Below are 24974 nucleotides of genomic sequence, written 5' to 3' on the forward strand. Positions count from 1 at the left end.
ATAAGGGTCATATTTGATAAAGCGTGCCTCTGTTGAACGTGCATGGCTCTTGCAGTTTTCAGTAAGAGCTATCCATTATGTAGAGGACAGCACAAAGCCCTTTGGGAAAACGCGTAATCACCAATATACGCTTCACATCTGGTTTTAATTTTATTTATTTATTTTACACTCAGCCTTCATACAGTAGCAAGAAGAAAAGAGTTCAAAAGCTATTGCAAGTCAAACGAGATGCCAACTTTGAGTAGTTTTTCATCAATTTCCATATACTCTGGAAAAAAAAAATTAAGTTCTAAGCTCACTAAACAGTTTCTTGTAATATCCCATTCAAATCCTTAACTAAACTGGAAACAGAACAGCGAGAGATCTGTAAAAATTAAGTGTATGCATTTAGGAAAAAATTCTGAACAAAAAAAAATTTGAACATAAAAATTATATTTTCCATTTACTAACCTGTTCAACAGCTGTTTTGTCTTCACTTAAAACATAGCTATTAAGAAGAAATTTACACTTACCTGAACTAGAATTCTTGGCCTCTGAGGGGATGGAAAAGGAACTTTATGCATGAAATGGGAAATGTGTCTAGAGGAGAAGAAAAATACTGATTTAGTAGAAATTATAAGCTTTAACTGCCTTACATCAAGATAAAATTATTGCCAGTAAGAGAAATTATTATATAAAAATGGCACATACTTATTCAGAAGACAGAAAGCAAAAAACCCAGCACCCAAACCCTACAGGGATATTCTGACCTTTGAAACCTTTTTTTCTACTAATGGCAGGCCAGAATATCTTTCAGACTACAAGCTTAGTTTGTGAGACTGAAGAATTACATGGAGGTTTGGGTGGTTTTTTTTAAATATTTGTAAAGTAGAAATATTGATGTTTGAGTATCACAATACCATTTTACAATCATGCTTCTGAGACTGGCTTGAAATAGCACTATACCTCAGAGACTAGCACTCGTTATTAGCAAAAAAAATATTCACAGCTGAGTGTCAAGGAGAGTCATTAAGTTCATCCATTTTCTTCACATCCATTTTCTTCACTTCCAAATACAAAATGTTATGTAAGATTTCTGATGAAAAAAGTGTTAAAGTTTTTTCCATATACTACAAATACAGAAAAATGTTTTTAAAATTTGATTAAGTTCTCAGTTTTATGAATTGATTAAACTTACAGAAGTTCTAAAAGTGTAGGAGATCTACATAATACACACTTTCACATTAAAAGAAACTACATGCAATCAGTAGAAACTCAGGAAGAAACAGGTAATCCATCATGAACTGCATGCTACAGCACATACTTTACTCTGATTTCTGCAACTCTCACCATTATTATGACACAGACAACCAACCAAATTTTGAAGAAATTCAAACCCACAGATAAGCACTGATTTATATAGAAGACTCATTTTACATGTTTCTGATTCAAAACTATATACTTCATACATATATTTCAATGTAGCTGCATATTACACCATTAGATGTATGCAAAAAACCCCAAACAAAACATTTTTACTGTGTTTTTAATTTGTGTAATTGTGCTATGCTTAACTTCTGGTTGCGGTTCTATAATCATATAACTGGCATTAATCAGAAGCAGTCTTGTGCCTCCTCTTTGCCACTCCTCAATTGACCTCCCTTGCGTGCAGCCCCATGGCAAATGAGAACAGGAAAGGAATCAGGCTGACAACAGATTTGGGGTTTTGCCTTTATTACCAGTGTATGAAGATGGTGGCAGAAATATGGAACATACAGCAAACATCAAGGGAAAGGCCTTGCAGAAGCAGGGCTGACTGAAAATGTTCAAATACGCACGTATGGCACAGACAACCTTAATCATCATTAAAACAGCTGAAGAAACTAGGCTAATACTATATTAACTTCATGCAAGACAGTGTAGCTATATTTAAATTATCCACAGTAAATTGACCAGTTTACAAATCAGAGAAATCAGAATAAGCAAATAAATCTGTAAAATCAAAATTAATAAAACATTTATCATATTTACTTCTCGTTTTATTCATTCCCAAAACTCAAAACCCAAAAATAGTTCTCAGCTTAAAAAAAAAAAATCTCTTCATTATTGGAAGTTCACACTATCAGAATTTTAAAACAAGTATAGTAGATACAAAGTAGAATAAAGAAGTGGATAAACAATCACAAAAAATGTTTAATCTACAAACTCAAAGTCTCATAAAAGTTAATACTGAAGTTTAATCAGAAAAAAGACTGATGTGTAATAAAATAAAAAAGCAAATACTGCATTTGAAATCTGATGCATTAAAAAGTTACGTTAGCCTAGAAATGTTAAGCGGTGTTACATATCAATTACAGATATCAACCACTTCTTGGATGTAAGGATTTCCTCTGCATTTTAAAATGTGAAATCCTTTATATAAGAAGGAAATGAAGTTTATTTATCATAAATAGAGGAGGATTACTAGTGCAAAAAAATTCAATCTGCTTTATTATCTCTCATTACACAACAAATAAGCATTTGAAAAAATGCAAAACTACATATTTCATTCTTCTAACTTAATGTATGCAACATTAAGAAAGGATTTATAATCCTGCACCTCCTAAAGGGTGCAAAGCTAATTAAAAAAGGCTTTCAGAGATATCTTTGTGGGCACTTAAGTCATAAATAAAAATCTAGGCTTTTTCAGGAAGCAGGTAAAGATACATTTAATCAATGGAGAGAAGTGCTTACTCTAGTGTAACCACTATATTTAATGTTTGATGACTAGAGTCAAATGGATATTATAGGAAACTTGTAAGTAAAAAATGAGCTCTCATCAACTGAAATTACTGTTACGGATTTTTGAAATTACTTACTTCTCAATGGGTAGGACATGTGGGCCAGAAATGGAGTAACGATACAGAAAGGTAAGAAACTTCTTGAAAGCATCAAAGAAAGGCCAGTGAGAGAGCAGACAGATGCATTTATTTGTTTGAACTGTTCTGCATGTGTCTGACTTTCCCTCAACAGCAGCTGCTAATCCCAGTTGAGATTTTTGTTTCTCTGTGAGATTCTCTTCAGGATACAGTTCATAAAACTGAATAGCAGCACCATATACCTGCAAACAACATAGTTGATTTGAAGTCAATAAATCTGCCTCAATCTTCAGAGAAATCTAACAAACCCCAAACATGCAAGGAAAATCAAGACTATGTTACATTAATGTATCGCCTACTGAAGCAATCTATTCTGGAATATTCTTATGGCTGTGAAAATCCAGACTGTCTACTATTTATTTAAAACACTTAATGTCATATGAGAAAGAGTAATTTATGAAATGATTTAAGTGAGAGAAAAAATAATGATTATACAGAGTACAACTACAGTCAACTGCTCCTACAATTGCCTTTAAAGCTATTTTAGGAATCCTTTATATGCAACTCAAAGCAGTATTCCTCTGACATCCAATTTACTTTTGAGAACAAGTATATACATGCACGGTTGTTTCCATGCTTGCAATAGAAATAGTATACTTGCATGTATATGCAGTCAGAATTTTTATAGCTCTGTAGTTTCAAAGGCTAACATGATTGGAAAGCAAAGGAGTACAGGTTTATATGATCAACAGTCCAGCAGCGAAATAAATGCAAGTCAATCTTTAAAGTAGTCTTTGAATTAAGCCCAAATTAATAGATTCAAGTTTGTCTATGAAAATATGCATTATCATGATCCTGAACAGATAAACAACCAATTTTTTTAACTTGAACTATTAACAATGATTTTTTTTACATTTTCAAAATACCTTTTCTGCAGATGCTCCAGTTAGTACAAATGTAGAAAAAACTGGGAGAGGGTATTTACTGTTAGATGGCCAACATTCAATCGTTGCACCCATGGGTAGACAAAAAAGAGGCACGGATTCTGGTAATGGGAATGATTCATAATCTTCTTCGGGATATCTGCATATTAAACCTGTAAAGGCAATTTGTAAAGAGGCAGTTATAGAAGGAATAGCAGAAACATATTTCTAATAGCTCATTCCATAAAAAAATGCCCAGAAAAATCGTCTATGAGCATACACTAACTTCAGAAGGTCAGTAAAAGAAAGTTGTAAATTGTGAGGCATAGTGAATAGCTGGAAAGCAGCAGCATGCTTCCAAGGCCTGAGGAGAAATCACCTGACTAAAACATAGGACTGAAGTCCTACTTACTATTCTAGGAACTATTCTCAACTAATTTATCTTCTTCCGTTTGCACGTTGTGTGCATCTCAGCTATTATTACAATAGTTCGCATTCATCACTAGTACGAGTAAAGATTTAAAATTTAGTTAAAAAGAAATGGTAACCTGAATAATTAAGAAATAAGACTGAGGTTTTCAATTATGAAAGCAATTAATTCTTGCCAACAAAAGTTTCCTGAAAAATCTGATGTTAGATAGATTATTTTTTTAATATCAATAGAATCAAACCAATTAATTATGTTGATCCACCTCAGCTGAGGATTCAGCTAATGTGCTATCAGACTAATGTGTTTAGACTTAAATTTTAAACATAGCTGTAAAACATGCAGTTCTGAAGCAGAGGCTCTTAACATACAGGTCTTCAGTTACATCATACAGCTGTAGCAATCTATCCTTTCTTATTGCCAACCCAGGGGACTCCAAACTGAGAATGAATATTGTGTGAAGGGATTTAGGATTTCTCTGCATTAGAGAACACAATCATTACACATTCTTTTCTAATATACAGTGAAATATTAATAAGCAATAAAAACTGGTAATCAAGAAGGGCAGTGGGTTTTTTGCCCTCAAGAAACAAGATTTTGTGCAAGCTATTACCAGATGTGGGGCCTTTTAAAATTTTTGTTTATTTACAAATTTATTGTCCAACTTTTAGTTAGTCCTAAACTACTGTTGTTTACAGAGAGCAGCATCTCAAAGGGAATTAAAAAAGTGAATTAAAGCTTAAGTCTGAATCATGCTCAGGACTTGCACTCCAATGAAATCAGGGTTTTTAAAAAAAAAAACGAACCACAAACACGTTTCATCAGAGCCATAGCAAATCTAATACTGTCTTATAAATAAAAAAAACCATAAAGATGATACACAATCCGAAAATACTTAAAAGAGCTCAATACCACTGATGTTCAGGGCAGCGTGGAAGTCTGCAGTATTCTTCAAAGTTTTTCTTAAAGTGATGGTGAAAATGCATCAAATAATTTTTGCAGTATTTTCTTCTGCATTTATATATATATACATCCTTAAGAGACAGCTATCAGCAGCAAAAACAGAGGTTGGAGACACACAGGTTTGTAGAAACCTATCAAAACCCAACTGAGCTTCCAATTAAAAGCAAATTTTAAAACAAAGTGGTCATGTTATATAATTCTAAGGCTTATTTTAGGACATTATTTTAAAAGAATTCTTCAGGAAAAGATTCCTTTTTGGATAATGCCAAGACAGTGCCTTTGTCAAATAATTATTTGACAAAAAATGTATTACATTACAAATAAGCCTGTACAACCTGAATTAAAGATTAAAAAAGCTAAATAGTAGTTACATACCAGCTTTATATGATATGGTGTTGGTTTTTGCCACAGACTTTTTATAACATAAATATACTGCTGAGCCCCACTGTAAAACAAAAGAAATTATTGGATTACATGATGAAGTATAACAAAGACGTAACAGAAAAAAGTGGAGGAAAACCTCCTCATCCTTGTTTACAAAGAACCATAATCTACACGCAAAAGTACAAAGCATTAAGATATAGGAATTTCGGGCCTGCTACACTATCCTTTCTGACAATGGCCACAAACATATAACTGAAAGAAAAGTACTGTGTTAGCTCTGAGCTAACCAATCCATGGCAGGCATCAGCCTGACCTCTAAAACAGAGCTGGTTTATAGACTGAAGCATGACATCTATAAATTCTTCTCCAAAATGTTTGTTACCACAACTACAGAATTTTAAGTATGATTATCATCCATATAAATATTTAAACCTTTCTCCACTTTGTTAAACTTATGGCTTAAAGGTATATATAGACAGATATATATACATACAAGCACACATTTATGAATATACACACAGAGTGCAATATTTCTGTTATTAACTACATTTGTGTATTACTTTAATACTTAATTTTCTTTTGTGCCTGCATTTTTATTTTAATCGCGCTAATCTTTAAGCCCATTCCCTTATTCTACCTGTGATTTCATAGTCTGCAGCATAACGTCATAGTTTTTGCAGCTTCTAAACAACAACTTCCTTTCTGGCATTGTTAATGTTTTTAAATATTTTTGAAGTTCTCCATTTCTGGACATGAGAATAAACATGGAAAGCCACAGAATGGAAAAGATCAGCAACCTTTAAGGGCACGCAAAGCTTTTATAGATGGGAGAAAGATAATAATAATTTCCACAAGACAGCACTCGCATAACCCAGTCAATACAGGGACTGGTAGAACTGAAAAATCCATTTGTTAATGTCTACAGGCATTTATTTAAAAACAAGTACAGATCAATTTCCATGATCTTTTTTGCATGATACTACTCGCATACATGGTCAGCATCTTTACCAGCATGCTGACTTTTGAGAACCCTGGAAGAGCCAGCATATAAGGCTGCAGATTCAACTAGGAGACACCTAAATATTAAGTTCTGCAAAACAAAGTGCTGCGACACCTGTGTATTTTAGCAGGTCTAGCTTTGGAACCATGTTAAGCATTTAAACAGGCTTACAGTCAACAGCATCCAACACCATTCACATGCAACTTTCTTCAGAGAAAAAGTCTGTGAAAGTACTGAGAATGATGTTTATAAAATAGCGTTGTAAGTAATGGGAGAGTTTAAAAACAAAACAGAAGCCAGTTGTTATATACAGAATTCCCATCACAATAGTAAAATCAGTGTCAGAAACAGCCACGTCTGTAAAACCTCCAGTTATACACATGGTGACACAACAGGTTCTGAAGGACTAATTCAAAGCTGCTGAAGTCAGCATTTCCAAGTCAGCACTAAAAAGACTATTTGCTCCAAGACTTCCAAAAAGACTTTGTTCCAAGCAGGAACAAAGAAATGCAATCCTCCAACTCTTCAAGATTTGATTTATCTTTGGAGACTGCTTATCAAAATTTTTCACCAGGTACTCTGAGAACTGTAACAAATACTCCACAAACATTACATCATTGAATATCAAGTATTCAAAATCCAGATTTTGAATCTTACCATACTATTATTAAGATTCTTGTCAACCTTGCAGAATGTATGTGGAGGGGTTTCTCCTTTACTTGGTATGATTATACATATATCCGTAACAGCCAACGTGTTTTGTGTCATGTTTTCAGATGCTCTTCGGTAAGTGATGTACACTCTTTGTGATGAGGCACTGCCACTAATATTAGCAGGCCGACCATATGGAGTAGTTTGAATTATTTCACAACCTTGCTTTACTCTTTCTTTCCCATCATATAAAACCCTAGTTAAAATGGGATGAACAAAAGTCAGAAGGCACATTTTTTTTTTAAACACTTTCAATACTAATACTATACTAAGAATTATAACTGAATAGTACTAATTTGAGCAGCTCGTCTCATCTCTGATCAAAACATTTTTACTGACAAGTTCACATCACATTACATCAAACTGCATTCTAATAGAAAAGATTTGTGATGAAACCATACTAGTTTTCCTCATGTATAATTGCTTTTAAGTGTTTTCTTTACTGCAAAACAGTTATTTTAAATTCTGTTGAAGATTCATTGCCTGATCCTAAGAACGTCGTACAACTCACCTCTTCTCAATCTGTATTAAATAGGTTAAGCATCTTATCTCAACCCAAATATATACACTGAAAATTATAAATGGCTTTGAAAACTCCAAAACGTGAAGGATTACAGTTGTCATTAAAATCCACTCAGCATGCATTTTTCCTACCATACCAGGTTACAGTATGCTCAAGTCAACAAATATCTTCCTGTTTAGAGTTTTGTTTTATATTTTAAAAAGTATGGTATTTCAATAAACATGCTTTATTTACTCATCAGTCAAATAAAACTGCTGAAATCACCTACTGGAACAGAAAAAACACTCACCCCAAATCAGTAAGTGGGGGCTTATCCCTTCCTCTGCGATAACAAAGGTATATTTGCGGTCCTACAAGACTGCCATTATTGAGATCTGCAGACAGTCCTGAGGGAGTAACATCTATGCATTTATATCCCTGGGGAACTTCCTCCCCCAGAGATTTATTAAGTACTGTTACATCTGTAATAGGTTCTTTTGGTTTAGCGATTTTATGGCAAGCATCATTGAAGTGGATTTCTTCCTCTAGTGGTTTGGAAATATCCGTTAATCCTGCGACAACAAAGTAGTCAGCAACACGAGCCCCTTTGTCTTCCATCTTCCATTACAAGACGTTATAACTGGTAAGAAAGAAATATATATCAGTATTTTTAAAGGCAATTATAAGATACCAGAAATAATAAAGTTGTGTTTATTTTTAAAAACAGAAAATCTGCAATAATATAAGTGAAAGCACAACAGAAGAATACAAAAGAAATAGAGAGATCCATCATCAGACCATGTAATATTTTTCATTTGTAATCACAATCTTTCCAATCTGGAATTCTGAGCCACAATCGTGCAAGTTAATTGTTAAATCTTGGAATGGAAAACCCAAGTGGCCTCTTTTTGCTAACTTACACACTAGGGTAGCTGAACCAACAGGTACAGTAACAGCAAAATACTGTGTAAAGGTTTAGAAATAGTTCACTACTTCAAGCTCATGGCTGAGCCAAAAAATAGTTCTCATGTATTTTGCATATAGCCTATTACTGCACTCTGTTCACCATGACAATGAATCTTCTAAGGCATGATCTGCAGTTAATTTGCTTCCTGAATATTAAACATACATGCAAAGGCTGTCTTGATTATTCTAAAGATACAACTATAATATTTGCAGCCATCTTACCCTATAAGATTTTACATCAGATACCAAGGCCAGATCTTCTTGGAGTATTTTTGCAGGCTAAAAGTTGATACCCTTTTATTTTATAATGTTTTGGGGCTCAGATCCTTGATATATAACACATCCACTGCCAACAATATACCAGCTTTTACACAAAGCATTTAAACTGAATCAACTTCAACAGACTACAGACCACTGTGAAACAAAAACATTCAAGACCACATGAAGTTTTTCGTAATGAAAAGGAATACAGTCCTGCTGTTCCAGCCAAATTTTGTTGGGAAATTACATTCTTTCTTCCTGGAACATATTGATAAAAAAAATTCTTTACATATGAATTCTTTCTGTATAGTGGTTTTTTTGCAGTTTGCTACCAATGGCGTAAATTAAATTCAGCACAGGACAAAGTAACATCTGTAGGATGAAAAGATAGCCTTGCAAACAATGCAGGGCACTACCTATCAGGAGATTCAGTTTCCTCTTTGTCAGAGACTCTTGAATACCTTTGCAAGTCACTTAAACCCCATGTCTTATTTCATAGCTTGATTTTGCAAATAAAGAAAATACTTTCTGCTCTTTCATGGAACATTGAGAAATACACTAAAAATGTTTATCTGAGTTACCCATATGTGTTGGAACCTTGCTAAGTAGCTTCAGGAAGTTTACTGTCATCTAGTTCCAGACTTTTTAAACCAAACAAGCTATTTAAAAATCCCTTTTGTTGAATTAATTTTGTTTAGGTGTAAAATTTTATTACAAGAGAAACTGTTACAACACATTTCAAGAGCTTGCTAACAGTCAGAAACTCAACACACAATTTAAAACAGTTTAAGTGGTTGGTACAAGACCAGTTTTCACGCCACCTTTATTCTGGTTGCTTTATCTCCCTTTATTTTTTGCTCTAGGTAGCAAGTATTAAGCCTTAGCAAACTTCATACCATCATGATTCTTTGATTTTACCAAAAAATCTTCATTAAAACAAGCAAAATAAATTTGGACATTTCTCACTGGTAATTAGGGAAATTATGTCCTAAATTGATACTGTGCATTTAAACAAATTGCTTCAAGCTGACCTCAGATTTCCAGCACCAATCCCTGCTCAGGAAGGAAGAATGTCAGCCTGTGCCTGACCACCACTATGAACCTCATCCACCAGTGCAAGAAAGGTAATTCCATCTTCCTGCTCTTATTTTGTAGGTTGTTTGTATTTTGCTGGAGTAACTGACTTGACTAGCTTCTAAAGTCACAAGGAAATGAATAACAGTTTTAATTTTAAGGTTATTTACATTAGTCAAGAAAACACCAAGAAAACTCCCCAATCTATCCAACCTTTATTTCTTTCTATATGGTTAATAAGCAATATGGGACACTTTATAACACATGATTACTGGGAAACAATCATCAACAGACAGCAGCATAACAGTTTGTAAATAACTGCTCAGCCTGTTTTCTGAGAGAAGAGAGAATGCAGTTAGAAAACTAAGCTTAATTTAACCTAAATTCAGTTATTTCAAAAACATCTGGAACATGTTACTCAACTAGCAGTATATGAGAGTAATAACTACAAACTCAAACTTCTCCTTGAGTGATATATCCAAAGACACACAAATGCAACCACTGCATATCCTGCCTATTATTTCACCGTACATCTGGCTTCAGCAGATCCAGAATAGGCTAGCAACAAATGCATGGAGAGATAAAGAAGTTTCATAAAGCATCTTTAAACTCTAACATAAGACCAAACACTAACATCTTTTAGCTAACATGACTGAAGTTCTAAATATTTTGTAACATTAACAATTCTCTGTAAACTTAACTATAGTACACTACATTTTAACTATCATGAAAACATTCTATCTTTATCAACCAGCACTCACTTTAAATCAATGGATAAGCTGTAACAGTTTTTTTTAAAGCTACAATACACTGGGCAAGCATTTGCTCTTAAGTTAAAAAAAAAAATACATACATACATCAGAGCATAAGCAGTTGCTTTTAAAAAGTATCATCTGAAAATGCATCAAGATGTATAGAAAGAAAAAATGAATACTTCATAACATAGATCAGAAAAGAGCTATGGTCAAAGACTGCTCAGAAGGTAGAGGGCGTTATATATATATATATATATATATATATATATATATATATATGAAAATAAACCTCAAAATGTTCCTCAAAAACTGCTGAGGAAGAAAGGACTGGCTAAGTAAAAGCTACCAACCAAGCAATTTAAACTCAACACTTACCCCATCATAAGCTCTGGTGAAAAAGTTTTCCATTAAAAGACTTGAGAAGAGAGAAGGTAAACTGAAAGCTGGCTAAGTCTTGCACTGCTGTGTATGAAAAATGTCCCATAACCACAGGGTCAGTACAAAGCAGCAAAAACACTACAAAACTGAACTTTGCCTTAAAGATTCTGAGTTAGAAAAATATTAAGTTTTGTTTTGTTCCTTTTCTCATTAGCATTATTTCACAAAACTACACCAATTTCTGGAGTGCTTCACAACACCTTTTAAGTTGAAAGGAAAACAATATTTTAGTCATCAAAAATTATACAAACTATAACTTAAAATTGCAAGTAAGCCTTATAACTTCAGTGTATTAGCAGCACACTATTGCAGTTTAATTAGGCAAGACTGCATTACAAATAAACAGAAAGATATATATACATTATACTGAAGAATCATACCTATCTCACAATTTAAGCCTCACTATTAATTATTCCATATTAAGTTTATATCAAAAGTCTTAAATTCAAACATTCATTTATCCCCAAAGGTACTTTCAAGAAAAACTGGGACAAGCTCTCCTCATTTAGACCCAGTTAAAATTAGAATCCCCTACATAAAAACACCTGCTATCACACAAATTTGCTTCCTAAGGTTATAGCAAGTAATACACAAGTCAGCAAGACTTTCATATTTTAATGCAGCTTTTACAGAAGGGAGACAAAAAAAAAAAGGCCTAGCTCATGATGCATGATCCCTTCAGATCTTTGCCTTCTGGTACAAAGGTTTACAGCTAAAAATGGGATAAAATGCAGAAGATATCAAAACAATTCAGTGGTATTTTATTCAAGCTGACTTAGACTTTACTCAAATTTTCAACATCTCTTTACTGTGAGAGGAGATTTATGCAAACTTTCTGTTAACAGACCCCAGAAAGAAGGTATATAATGTGAGCTAATCCAGTGACAAATAATCATTCTGTGAAAAGCAGTTTCACATAAACAGACGAATCTGAATAATTTCTGCAGAAATTCTTACCATTAAGGTATTCCAAAGCATGTTATAATTATATACATCACACAGTACTACAAGTCAACTTCCAGGGGGGAAAAAAAAAAAAAAACCAAAACAAACAAACAAAAAAACCAAAAAACAAACCACAACAGAAACACAGTCACACTGAACAAGAGTGTTGCTTGAAGCACCAGGTCCCAGGTAAAGTTCAGCAACATTAATAGTGCCACACTGAGAAGCAGCTACTATTGCTTCTCTACACTTCAGTCATCTGGGGACAAAAGGCTGCACTTTGAAAGACAATGCCATGGGATCATAAACATAACCTCTTACAGAAGTCCCTAGAAACAAGTGCAATATATGGTCTTTGAGCCATCTCATAACAATCATTTTTAATGGACTGCATATAATTAATACCACTATAAATTAAACACCATAAACATCAGTAAGGAACAAAATACCCTTGCAAATAGCAAGCTGACTTGTAAGAACACATTAAAAACACACACAGACTTTGCAGATCATGACTATACAAATGTGGGACAAAAGACGGCTTTTTGCCATTTCTAAAAATATGGCAACAGGGGAAACAGATAATTCTGCCACAGATCCACAAATTATTAGCTTAATTACTTTGCTGAAAGACAAAGGGTAAACTCAGTTTCAATGTTTATTAAATTTAGGTTTTTAATATCATTGTATTTCTTCATAAACATTTAGGAAATACTTATTAATAGTTTTCACTGTCTTAACTGTCACCACTGTTGTAATTCATAAGTGCTGGCATTTTAGCAACTGTGCAGAAGAGATTAATCTGAAAAATTAGCTTTGTGATCTAACACTACAGATCTATTGCTGCTGCAAAGTGCAAAACAATCTGCTATTACGAGAAAGGTGATCAGGAGGTTGACAGGAGTTCCATGTGGCTGACCCTTTTGTGATAAAATATCGGTGGCACTTAGACCTAACTCTGAATTTAAAAAGTGAAGCATATACACTAACTTATTTTGCTTCCAATGAAGTTTTTTCTATTTGCTATAAACTATCCACAACTCTCATATAGAAAGCAAACAAAAATTGAAAGGCATGATTTTATACCAGCTCACATATTTTCAGATAAAACAACTAAATCAGTATCCAAGCTTTTTTAACAGATCACATTTTTCATTCAAATACTGCAAGAGGGAAGTATGCATCAGCTTTTTCCCTATCACATGACCAGAACTAATGCAGATGTGCTGTATATTCCATCTGTGCAGCAGCAACAGGCATGATGCTTTCTGAAGTACAGAGTTTACTATAGATGCACTACACCATTTCCAAGGAAAAAAAATACTGATATAATTCATACAACCTGCTCCTACCCACAGACTTTTGTAGAGGTAACTTGTAGGTGGGCTGCAGACCAGAAGAACTGCTCTAGCAGTGCCAGCTTCTTTCAAGGAGCCAGCTTTCCCAGATAGCAAAAAGGGTTTACTTGTACACTTGTATGTACAAGAGATACCTGACCTGGGAAAGATAGCAGTAAGGACCATCCGACTTCATTAGAACAGTTTAGCCAGCCCAGCTCTGGCAGACACAACTGCCTTGTAATCTTTTGATCTTCCTTGTCTTCATTCCCATTCCTTCCTGCATTTTCCTTTGGGAATATTAAATTGCTTATTAATTTCAGCTCCTTATTAAGTCCATTAGCTGTCTAAAGCAGGTGACATTTTACTTTGCTAGCCTGACTCCAAAGAGACATTCTGTTTGTAAATAAGGAACAAATGTCTCCTAGTGTAGGTTGGAAACCAGTGCAGCGCTCAGCAACACACCTTTTTTAAAACAGTTCAAAGCTTTATTAAAAATGGTGATTTTTTTTTTTTTAAAGCATTCATCATATAATCACATTCCAAGAACTTCCTTCCTTTGAAGGCGCATGAAAAGTAGATGAATAGACAAGACAAATCAGTGACCAATTTTTTTAAATTGCCAGAGAAGTTGTAACAGCCCCTAGCATTTCAGTCTCATTATGTGTACTGCTGCATTACCCTGCTGAAGTATGCTGCCAACACACAGAAATGTGGCGGCTAGTCATGCAAGAGCAAGATGAAGTTAACTGGATCAGTCAGTCCTGCTATGGCCACTCAGAACCGTTTCTCAGCCGTGACACTGCACAAATCACATGAGAGCTCAACAGCCTAAAGAACATGTGAATAACTGCAGTTACCCAGGGAAAAACCTTCACCCCATCCCTGTTGCCTGGCAAAAGTGACAGACAAGCCTTTTTTCCCCAGTATTTTCTTCATAGCAAGCAAACAGTCCTGGGAACACAGCAGAAGTACCTCAAATATCACAGGAATTCTCTAAAGTCAGACAGAACACAAGCCTTTTGAAAACTCTTTCAATGTGTTCCCTACCTTTTCATCAGGGCATTGCTTCTACACTTTGCCTCTGTTGCTGTTAGCCAGGCTAGACTTCTTGTTAAAGTTTCATTCCCTATGGAAACAGTAAAAACAAAAATTAAACAATGTACATATTTGTTGAAACTTACTGCACACTCCACTGCACCAGTCACATTAAATGAACATTGTGAATTGTTGTAGGACTGGCTAAGACAAGGTTACATGTCACAACTGTTAAAAAAGTGTATAAAACCAGATTTTAAACTTAAGAAACAAAATATCAAGTTTTATGCTGCATTGATATAAGAATGTAAACAACATAACACATTTAATGCTTTAAAGAAACAAAATCAAAGAATGGTTGAGCCAGCCACTTTAGATTATTTCAACTCTTCCACTATTTTCTGATAATAAATACCTTCCACCTATTCATAGAAGGTGTTAGCCAGCTATGAAAGTGCCTTTTTAGCTCAATAACCTTTCAAAGTCTACTTTAAAACATTTTTCCTCTTCGCAAGATTCTGATAAAGCAGATCATTCTCACTCCACAATCAGCAATACACAGGTACTCTTCCATCTAGCCACCTTACTCCAATTCCCATGCTTGCGGTCGCAGTCTTCTTGCCATTTACTGTCACAGTTCACTGTTTTTCTTCAGATATGGTATACTGAACTTGTAAATTCTAGTATGACCACTTTTAAACATTGGTATGACCATAGGCATCTTGAGCTTGTGTTTTACACTGAGGCATGTGCAAGCTAGGCAGCCTGTGCTACAGTTAAGCATTTTGAAGCAACAACTTTCCACCATGGGATCGAGGAGAATACTTCACTGGAGACACCCTCAGACTTCAATCTCCCAGAATGACTCATTATCATCAGCAAGGCTGTAGTCAAAAATAAACTTTGTCTAAATGAGGCTTCTGTTTGCCAAGACTTGGAGAACACTCTTAGAATATTACTGTGAGAAGACTTTAGAAAACAAAGTGTAACATAAGCAAGGCTGGGAAGAAACACATCTTAGGAGGGTTTATGCAAACCATGCAAGATTTGCTTTCATTCCTGAAGTGGAAAAATTGGGGGAAAAAATTCTACATTAGATTATCAGAGTTACATATTTGGGACCACAAAGTTCAAGGTTCTGTTCATAACTGTAAAGTACAAGACAACTTATTTCAGATCATGCAGAAGCAATCAGCACTGTTAGTTCATTACTCATATAGCAAGGAATGAGGAGATGACAGCCTAGAGAGCGAACCCAGCCCCTGGTGCAAGTCTTTCTAATCCATACAGCACTATGGACTAGTACCAGTTAAAGTCAGTCACTCTCTACTAACTGACTTTAAACATTTTTACACCAGACTACAAAGCAAGAGAGCTTGCAGCAGTAGCACTGCACTTTTTTGTCTATGACCTGATCTGTAAAATAAAGTTTTCAGGAGCATCAGAAATTATAATTTCAGTGATTCACCTGCAGACCTGAAGCACAGGTGGAAAAAGTCTAAGAAATAAGCAGCATTAACACATGAATAATTTCCCCATGGACCCCTCAAAAAACATCTTTCCTAGTCAACTATCTGGAAAGCCAATGAGAAGAGTTGAAGGAAAGAAAAAGAAAAATATACTTTTAAGCATCACAAGGAACACAGCAAGAACCACTGCCAGCGTACTTGCAGCTCTATTTCATAGTACTTGCAGCTTGTAGAATGTATTTACAACTAGTTTGTTGTCCTCCATCTATCAAGTAAAAGATCTACTTGTTCAAGAAACAAGGTGCAAAGGACCTATGTTATTACCCCAATACAACTGAGACTTCTCATAGCATTTTTATTTTTAAGTAGGACATTGCCTATACTTCCTTTTCTTCTCATTTCCTATTACTACAGTTAAACAAATGACAGCAACAGAGAAGGTTACTAACAAATAGGGTTAAAGTAATCAACTGCATTACTTTTTAGACACTATTGCACACATCTGCACTCAATAATGTTAGATAATGCAGTAATTAAAAAGGAGCCACTAGACTCCACTAAGCTCCCTTTGGTGCTGCATCAATAGTAGTACTACTGCTAAGAAACATATTGGCATATAGAAAAACAAAACAAGAAAAACCCCAACATTGTTCTGCCCCTACATCACTGGGCTGGAATCACTACCAAGCATTTTGCAGGCCCATTCACACTCAGCTGTACCAACTCATGGTTAACATACTCTGATCCAAACAGCTGAGGAGATAATCAAGAGAGCTCAGAAAACCTGGCAACAAAGGATCTCTAAAGAGGAGCCCAGAAACAGCAAAGCACTGGATAAGAGTGCAGGGACAGAACACAAGACCATGAGTTTGGGAGCAGAAAATAGGAATGCAGGCCAAGAACTGAGGGTCAAGCAGATTTGTTCAGCAATGACTAGGAAGAAAGAAAAATTAGGCTTAAATTCAGAGGCTAGTCTAGATTCAGTGGGATTGCTACAGTCAGTGCGCGAGAACTAGCCATCTAGAGTATCAAAGCTTGGAGGAGGAAGCAGAATAACTGGCAGAGAGAAGGCAGGAAGGAACAGACTTCACCCTGAGGGAGAGATCAGGCGTTTTCTACATCTTCTATGCTTTCCACCATCACTCACCAAGTCTTCTATTTGTTTGCTCTTCATTGTCATTTTCTGTCTCAATAAAATCAAAGCATTTACTGAGAGGGTCTAACAAGGCACAGGCTGCTTATGCGTTCATTACAGTTGTGCCACAGCAAAATCCCACAATATTCAACCCTGTCTACAAAAATTCAAGAAAGTGATGTTCAAGTATCCCACAAGATTCATGACAGAGACAAATCTTAACAAGGCCAGTTTTAAAACTTACACTTTTCTTTCTAGATTACAGTATTTATGGCCAAAAAGCACAACCAAATAATGGAAACAATTTCTGAAGTACAACTGTGTTTGTAGGGAGGGGATGCACAAAACAATTTACAGCAAATAAGGGGGAGGGAAGCCAAGGTAAGCATTATAAAATGTAAATATTACTTCATCCAAAACACAGTTCAGGAGGGCAACTAGTCCATGTTTTTTGTACAACTACTTATTATACAACAACTTTTTAAAAGAAGTCCCCCAAACCGAATGTTCCATTTTCCTTGGCACAGTAGATAAAGGCAAATGAAAGCAGCAAATCTTCCAATACTGAGCTTCAAGCCCAAAATCTGTCACTGAAAATGTCAAAGTGCATCAACCAGGAGTGACAGAAGTGGCCTGCTTTCATCCAGCCATGTTTGGACACACATGCCAACCTCAGTTTAGTTTTGAAGCCATTCTCTACCCAAATTAATTTTTTTAATTCATGGTGTGGTAGAGGGAAAGACAGGTGGGAATTGTTTGTAACTTTTTTTGCTACATTTAAAAATACACTTTAATTGTGACTTAGAACATTTGACATGCTTTTTTTTCCTCTGGCCGGCAAAAGTGTCCTGTAAGGTAAGAAAACTGGACCCAGCCATGCTGCAAGTTACAGACACTGAGTGGATGACATGCATAGACTGCAACTGCAGGGCTGTGACTGCTGTTTGCAGATGATCTACACCACACTGGAAAGGTTTAATGGAGAGATAACACTGACTAATACCTCCCTCATCTTGTAAATCTCCAGTTAGCAACTTGTTCATCATCCACCCCACAGAAAAGTAAGTGTGAATGTACTGCTACCAGTTCAGCTACAAATATATCTATCAACTAACACGTATTGCTGTGACAGTTTCCTAGCTAGGTTAGCTAGCAAAGCAATATAAAGCAACATTAGGGCATCTCCCCAATAATCACAATAAATTAGCTGAAGTGCAACAATATGCTAAGGTAACTACTGCTTCAGGATTCCAAAGCCAGCTCAAAATACCTCTCTGTAACATAGAGCAGACATCTTAAAACCCCTTTCCCAACTTTTGGACTAAAATTATTAAATAACCACACCCTTAAAAGAAAGGCTGGAGTGTACCGAGTAAGGGAGAGTCACCTTAAGTGCTAAATATTACAAGAAAAGTACTCACAGAAGGGTTTACCTCTGGCGCTCTACATAACGAAGTCTTCACTGTCCTGAATAGGAGTTCAGCATACAAGGTAACTACAAAGTTGTGCAATTTGTTAGAACACTGCTCCTGTACCAGGATTTAACTGACAGCACTGTGCTGAGTCTGATTACTTTTGCACTTGCAGGATCTGGACAGCATTGCCTCTTTCACTGTAACTTTAATAGTCAAAATATCACGCAGACAAACTTGTTGACAGAAGCTACCAGAGCGGACCAGATCCTGATCTTGGTTGTACAGCTAAGAATAATTCCTTAAGGCCGCAAGTTTCTTCTGAAGCTCAAGACAAAACCAAAACTCAAGAGTCCAGGCCACAATGCCCTTCTCTTTGTTTGCATCATGCTTGCACACAGAAAAAAGCAGGGGTTTCCTCTTGGGACTTTTTCATTTGCATATATGTACATATAACTTATACAACACACTTACTGCTTGTCCACTTTTATTTCAGATGGCTAAATTGAAATAATTCAATTAATTAATATTAATGATTTTTTTCTGAGCCAAATTTTAAAAAGTCAAATTTTACAGTAAAAATTAAATAGCAAGGATATAATTGGCTAACTTACTTCTAACACCCCTCCTTACTCTTCACATCCTATTTTATACCATAGTTCCTCCCCCCCCCCTTATTGCTTACTTCAATTTCACTCTATTTCAGCCTCTACAGTAACCCCGTATCTAACATACAAAAGTACACTTTGAAAAGGTAAAAATATGCCATTTAAAAGAGTAGGGCCAACACTTTCTGAAGTCTTTCGTTTCCACTTCTCTTCCACAATTTCCTCCTAGTACTGTTTCTGAGCTCTTTAGGGAACTACCAATAACTACTTCTGCATTACAGACTACTACTAAAATGACTGCTATAGGTCAAACCTCTCAGCATCACTGCCTCACATAGCCTTCACTGTACATTTTAATTTTGACTCTATAGTCTGTGGGGGCACTTTATAAACATATAGATATCAGCAGAGTGTTTCCAGACCAGTCATAGACCAAGCTTCCAGACCAGGCATAGACTAAGCCTGAACTGAAGGATAGCAGAAAATATCCAAGGCTTATTCTGCAATACAGCAAAGAACCTCATTCACTTTAAGTAATTATTTGGTCAGTACCACTGCTAGATAGCTGGTTTTAAATAGTTGAACAGTGGTGATGCATTCACTGTTTATACATATTCATCTCCTACCTGTTAGCTATACTCAATTAAAGCAAGGCATAACTGGCTTTAGCTTGCAGAGGATTTGCAAAGATTTGCTGCTTTTAGTATGGCATAAAATTTCTATCATGATTTGTGCTCACAGTAACAAATGTTATTTATAAACAGAATTGATATATAAGGGAATAGATGCAGGGCCTTTTCTGTGCTCTTGCCTAAGACCACCCAGTGAGGCTACAGCAGAAGGATGACGGACAACTACAACTCAGCCCTCTAAACTACACTTTTACCCTTGCTTTTTGTGCAAGTTCAACCTAAACTTTTTTCAAAGGTGATAAATCTTTACAGGGTTTGGTTTTGGGCAAGGATTGTGAAGGGGGGGCAGGCTGGTTTTTGGGGGTGGGGTGGGTTTGGGGGTTTTTTTTGGACAGTCAGCATAAAAAAAATTTGAAATTTCAATACATCACAGAAGCTTGATTTGAACACTGTAACAAACAAGAGAATCATACTGGAAATACAGCAAGCCACATAAATTGCATCATATTTTGTTAAGGCACTTAAATAGAAATTATTTTGGTGTCTTTGTTTGGTCCTTTCCCCCTCCTTTTAAAAAGTGATACAGTTCTTTCCAGGAAACTTCAGAACAAATATCTTAAATCCACAGCTACAGATGTATCAAAACTTGAGCTACTGGAACCCTCTGTCAGACAGCAAGATACTTGGAAGTCACCAATACCTCAAACATTATGTTTGAACAAGGTTACTAGGTTATAGTAGATTTTAAAAAAAAAAGTCTCCATAAATTGTGCAACATTTTAGCCTCCAGATTTTTGGTCATGCCGACACCATATTTAAAAACTAAGGTCAAAGTTGAGTAAAGGACAATGAATGGAATGAAGACTTCCTAAAAGTCTTCATTTTGGGAGACATTTTTAAGATTGAGAAAGGTTTTGACTAAGTAGCTATTGTACTATGACCTTTCCACAACCTGCTGGTGTTTGACCACAAGTGCAACTGTTTCTACAGCCACTGTTATAAAAAGCATTTCAACCTACTATGACTTGCAAAACCAACTCCAGTTGCTAGGAAGTATGATGGAAATCAAAAAGGGATGTTGAATATTCAAGTGACACTGCAAATTTCTTTTTCCAGTTTTAAAACTTCAAGATTAACAAATCCCATCATCATTATTCAGCTTGGTCTAGATATCGTCTTCCTCTTTTGAAGAGTCACAAGACAGTTTTCTCTAGCTATGACACACTACAGCAGGAATTTACCTAGAAATCAGTAAACACTTCAATGCAAAATCCTGTAGATTAGAAATTGCAAGACTAGCTTCTGAACAGTGGTGCCTACAATTCCTTTGTAAGACTGACACAGAACAGCAGTATTAGTCAGACACCTTCCTGAGACAACCTCATTCTCTTTAGAGCACCAGCTAGGTTCTACTCTCTATCTTGCTACTTCCCCTTTCAAGCACATATCTTAAACAGGACCAGGTTATTTACATTGTTTCTAATGCTTGACCTGAATCAGCTACGCTCACCTGAGCCGTATAGTATGTGCCAGACTATGTCAATATTTACACTTGTACTAACTAATAATTAACTCCAGCTACGTAACTACAAAATTGCTAATATTGCCATTAACACATACAGGAATTCTATTAAGCACCGTACTGGTGTTATATCCAAGTAAAGCATATACAGAACAAGCTGTTCGCCAGGAAACGCGGACCTGCAACCACACTGCTACAAAAAGTACGAAAACTCACGTGTATGAACATCCTTAATACTGGAAAAACATTCCTAAGTAAACTTGCATTTTAAAAAAAATGGTCCTAGTGCCTTTTGGCTTACTGCTTGCAGAAACAGATCTTATGTTTTCTGCTACTTTCTAGTAAATTCACTGTTTAGAAGAGGCCATTGGCTAAAGCCTGTTCCAAAGGAGCAGAAGCTGCTCATAAACTTCAGGAAAAGTACCTCATCCAGCTGGACCCTTATTCTAGAAACATTATTTCTAGAATAAGTAAAACACGTACATCACACAAGCTCTTAATGCTGTAGTGAAGCTTAATCTTTTTTGTCCCATCTGTAAGGGCTCCGTGCAATTTTCCCCTTCCCCAAAAGCTAACCACAAGAACTCTAATGCTTTATTTTTGATAATTAAACAATTTCAATGCCAAGTCACAATTACCCCTAGAAAACTTAGCTTCATTTACCAGAGATGCAGTTCCACTTTAATGTTCATTTTAAATGAGCTTACAGACTCCTCAATACTCTAAAAGCAAGACAGAGTTTCACCAGTACTCTAAATGTATTAATTTTTTAAAAAGAAGAGAGAAACGGGAGACTCTTACAAAGTAAGACTTGTATGCTAGACACACAAACCAGAAATAATCCATTTACTCCCCCTCGACCTTCCTTGGCTAGACTAACTCAATTAGTTTTCCTAAAGCACCACAGATACTTGCCAAGATTAAATATTTGTGTTTAATCATTCAGAAAGTGAAAGATTATGTACTGTAATGTAACACTTTTTACGGAAACCTCTAGTTGAGCAACAGTTCCAGAAAAAATTGTGAAATGAAGTAAAAAGCTGTCTGGAACACCACACTTCTACTCAGTTAATTCAAAAAAATTAAACTTCAGAACTAAGTGCCAAGTCAAGACCTTCCTTTTCAGCAAATCAACATTCTCAGAGGCAGCACATTTTTAAATGCAGCCCGTTTGAAATTACTCCAGAGTAACAACCATCACTAGGAAGTTATTAAATATTATCATCACCCGGCCAGCAACTTATGCTACATGCAGACATGGTGACGGAACAACGATAAAAAAGTCAGGGCTAATTTTTATCATCGTGTCCAGTGCGTCGCATTAATCCAGGTATACAGTAACCCAAGCTGTGGGAGCCAAAGGCAAAGTCGCAATAAAGATAGGCGCGCACAAGGCTGAACACTACCCCTGCCATTCCAGCTGACGCAGCGCACGCTGCGTGGAAAAACTGCACATTTATCTGGGGAACACACACCTCGGCCGAGCAGCTCTCCAAGCCCTCCGGCACGCTCCTGACCTGCCTTTGTAACATGGCAGGTCAGCAGGCACCGCTCAGTCAAGGCTCTCCGCCCTGAGGAGCGCCTGCCTCCGCGGCCCCGCAAGCCGGGCCGGGGCTGCGCTCCTCCCGGCCCGGCCATCGCCGCGGCGGGGGGCTGGCGGGAAGCGTCGGGCCGACGGGGAAAAGGAGAAAGTTTTCCCCCCTCCCACCGCGGCCCAGCGGAAAGTTACCGCCGCCCCTGCTCGTCTCTCAGCCCCTCGCCCGCCGGCGCCCGGCCTCCCTCGCCCCCGCCCGCTGCTGACAGCCAGGGGAGCCCCGGGCAGGCGGACGCCCCTTCCCCGCCGCCCCAGGGTCGCGATAGCGCCCGCCCCGCGATATCTCCTCAGAGAACCACCTTCCCCCGCCCCCCCCGGCGCCCCACCGCGGTGACAGCTCGGCGCGCTCCCTCACCTCCGGCGGGGGCCGCGCTCCCCGGGGCAGGGGGAACGACCAGCGGAGGCTCCTGTCCCCGGCGCCGAGGAGCGGGGGGGGTGAAGGGGGGTAGGGGAGGGGAAGCGCGCTCGGTCCCCGCGCCCTTATCTCATCCTAGCGGAGCCCGACTCGCCCCGGCCGCCTCCCCGCCGTGTGGGCGTCTCAGGCGGGATCCCCCCTCCCCTCCGCACCGCCTCTTCGCGCCGCCATCTTGGTTGTCACAGAGGGGGGGGGGAGGAAGGCGGGCGCCGACTCGTGATCGCGGTGGGCAGGGAGCCCGCCGGGTCCTGCTGCTCCGCGGCTGAAGGCGGTGGTCCCCTGCCGCGCCTGAGGCGGGCCCGCCGCCGCCACCGCGCTGCCTAACGTCCGTGTGCAGCCGCCCCGGAGCCCAGCTCGCCTCTGAGGTCTCCCTCTGAGAGGGCGGGCCCGTCGGCGAAGGGGTCTCGGTCCGGCGGCCCCCGCCTCCCTCCTTCCCCCCTCAGAGAGCGGCGAGGCGCCGGCGGCTGTGAACCGTGAGGGAGGGGAGCGGGACACCCTCAGTGAAACCCCCTCAGAACAGCCTAAAACACAACGCGCAGACCATGGGCTGGACTCTTAACACCCCACCCCACACACAAACACACCGCACTACAGCGTCTCCCGCCCGCCCGGCAGTACCTTTAATTTAAAGAGAAATTAATCTCCGGCCCAAATATGCCAGTCTTTCGCTCACCTGCGGCGCCCGTCGCCAGGACCCGGAGGAGGTGTGGGCTGTCTGGAAAACAAGGGAAGAGAAAACGGGGGATTTTCTGCAGTCTTGATGTAAACCGCACCAGGTTGTTGCATCAAAGACTAGAAAAGAACCCGAGACAAAAATAATCTTTTAAGAGCGTGCGGCTGAGATTAGTGCAGCGTGTCAAGATGTTGCTGAGCACAACAAAATGGGTCCTCCTGCTTGTACCGACACACAGAAATACTACTTTTCAGGCACCTTGTGTACTGCAACCCCGGGTTTCAAAATTTTATACCAATGTGCTATTTTTGAAGCTATGTTTAGGGATAGGCTCCAACCATACAATTTTGGCTTTGAATTCAAGCTTCCCTCAGTTCTGGGCGTTTGGCTCGAGGGTTTAGATGTGGCTCATTATAAAGATGGAAAATTCAGACAAAGTTCTGAATTTGGACTGTAAATGCTTACGTATGTTCAAACCTATTGTATTGGTTTACCTCATCCCTCTGAAAAATCTGACCAAATAGGAGAATATAAAAGCAAAAAGTACAAAATACGACTTTTTTCCCCCACATGCCTTTATTAATATGACTGTTTGTAGCAGAAATGCTGCTCCTCCTACCCCCCATGTAGGAAACAGAGCGGCTGACACAAGCCAGCCTCTACCCAGGCAGAAGCACCCATGAGCAAGCCTGCACATGCAGACACAGCTTTGCGCTGCCAGGTTTGATATTTGTGAGCTGAGTCTGCCTCTTTTTTTTCTCAACAGACAGCATACTGACTAAGGAATGTGTCAAACCCCTATCCCGGGCAGGGACTACAAGAGCAACATTGCCCATTCGTCATATTTCTAGGTAAAATGTGTTTCTAGCCACACCCATAAAGATGTTTTCTCTCTCAATAAGATACAGTGTAGTAAGTGAAAGATCAAGAACCCAGAACCTCGGTATTTTTTG

The 24974-nt window shown here is 37.8% G+C and overlaps 1 protein-coding gene across 7 annotated transcripts in view; it reads right to left on the minus strand.

Moving 5' to 3' along the window:
* The window catches only part of DENND4A (DENN domain containing 4A), a 69026-nt gene that overhangs the window by 40694 nt on the left and 3358 nt on the right, over nt 1-24974 (minus strand). Inside the window, exons 1-8 of one of the 7 annotated variants that reach the window (XR_005932311.1) lie at nt 23289-23554; nt 14574-14652; nt 8058-8387; nt 7192-7441; nt 5526-5595; nt 3764-3933; nt 2838-3079; nt 513-579 (exon numbers count right to left, since the gene is read on the minus strand). Coding sequence is in view for 6 of the 7 variants with exons in the window: in XM_041123234.1 (XP_040979168.1) it covers nt 513-579; nt 2838-3079; nt 3764-3933; nt 5526-5595; nt 7192-7441; nt 8058-8365 (1107 nt within the window). In the remaining variant the exon portion in view is untranslated. Of the gene's footprint in view, nt 1-512; nt 580-2837; nt 3080-3763; nt 3934-5525; nt 5596-7191; nt 7442-8057; nt 8388-14573; nt 14653-23288; nt 23555-24021; nt 24141-24974 lie in introns of those variants that run through there. The other 6 variants (XM_041123234.1, XM_041123233.1, XM_041123236.1 and 3 more) reach the window with 6 other exon arrangements.

The sequence above is a fragment of the Aquila chrysaetos genome, chromosome 5, assembly GCF_900496995.4.
Source record: "Aquila chrysaetos chrysaetos chromosome 5, bAquChr1.4, whole genome shotgun sequence".
NCBI classification, from domain to species: domain Eukaryota; kingdom Metazoa; phylum Chordata; class Aves; order Accipitriformes; family Accipitridae; genus Aquila; species Aquila chrysaetos.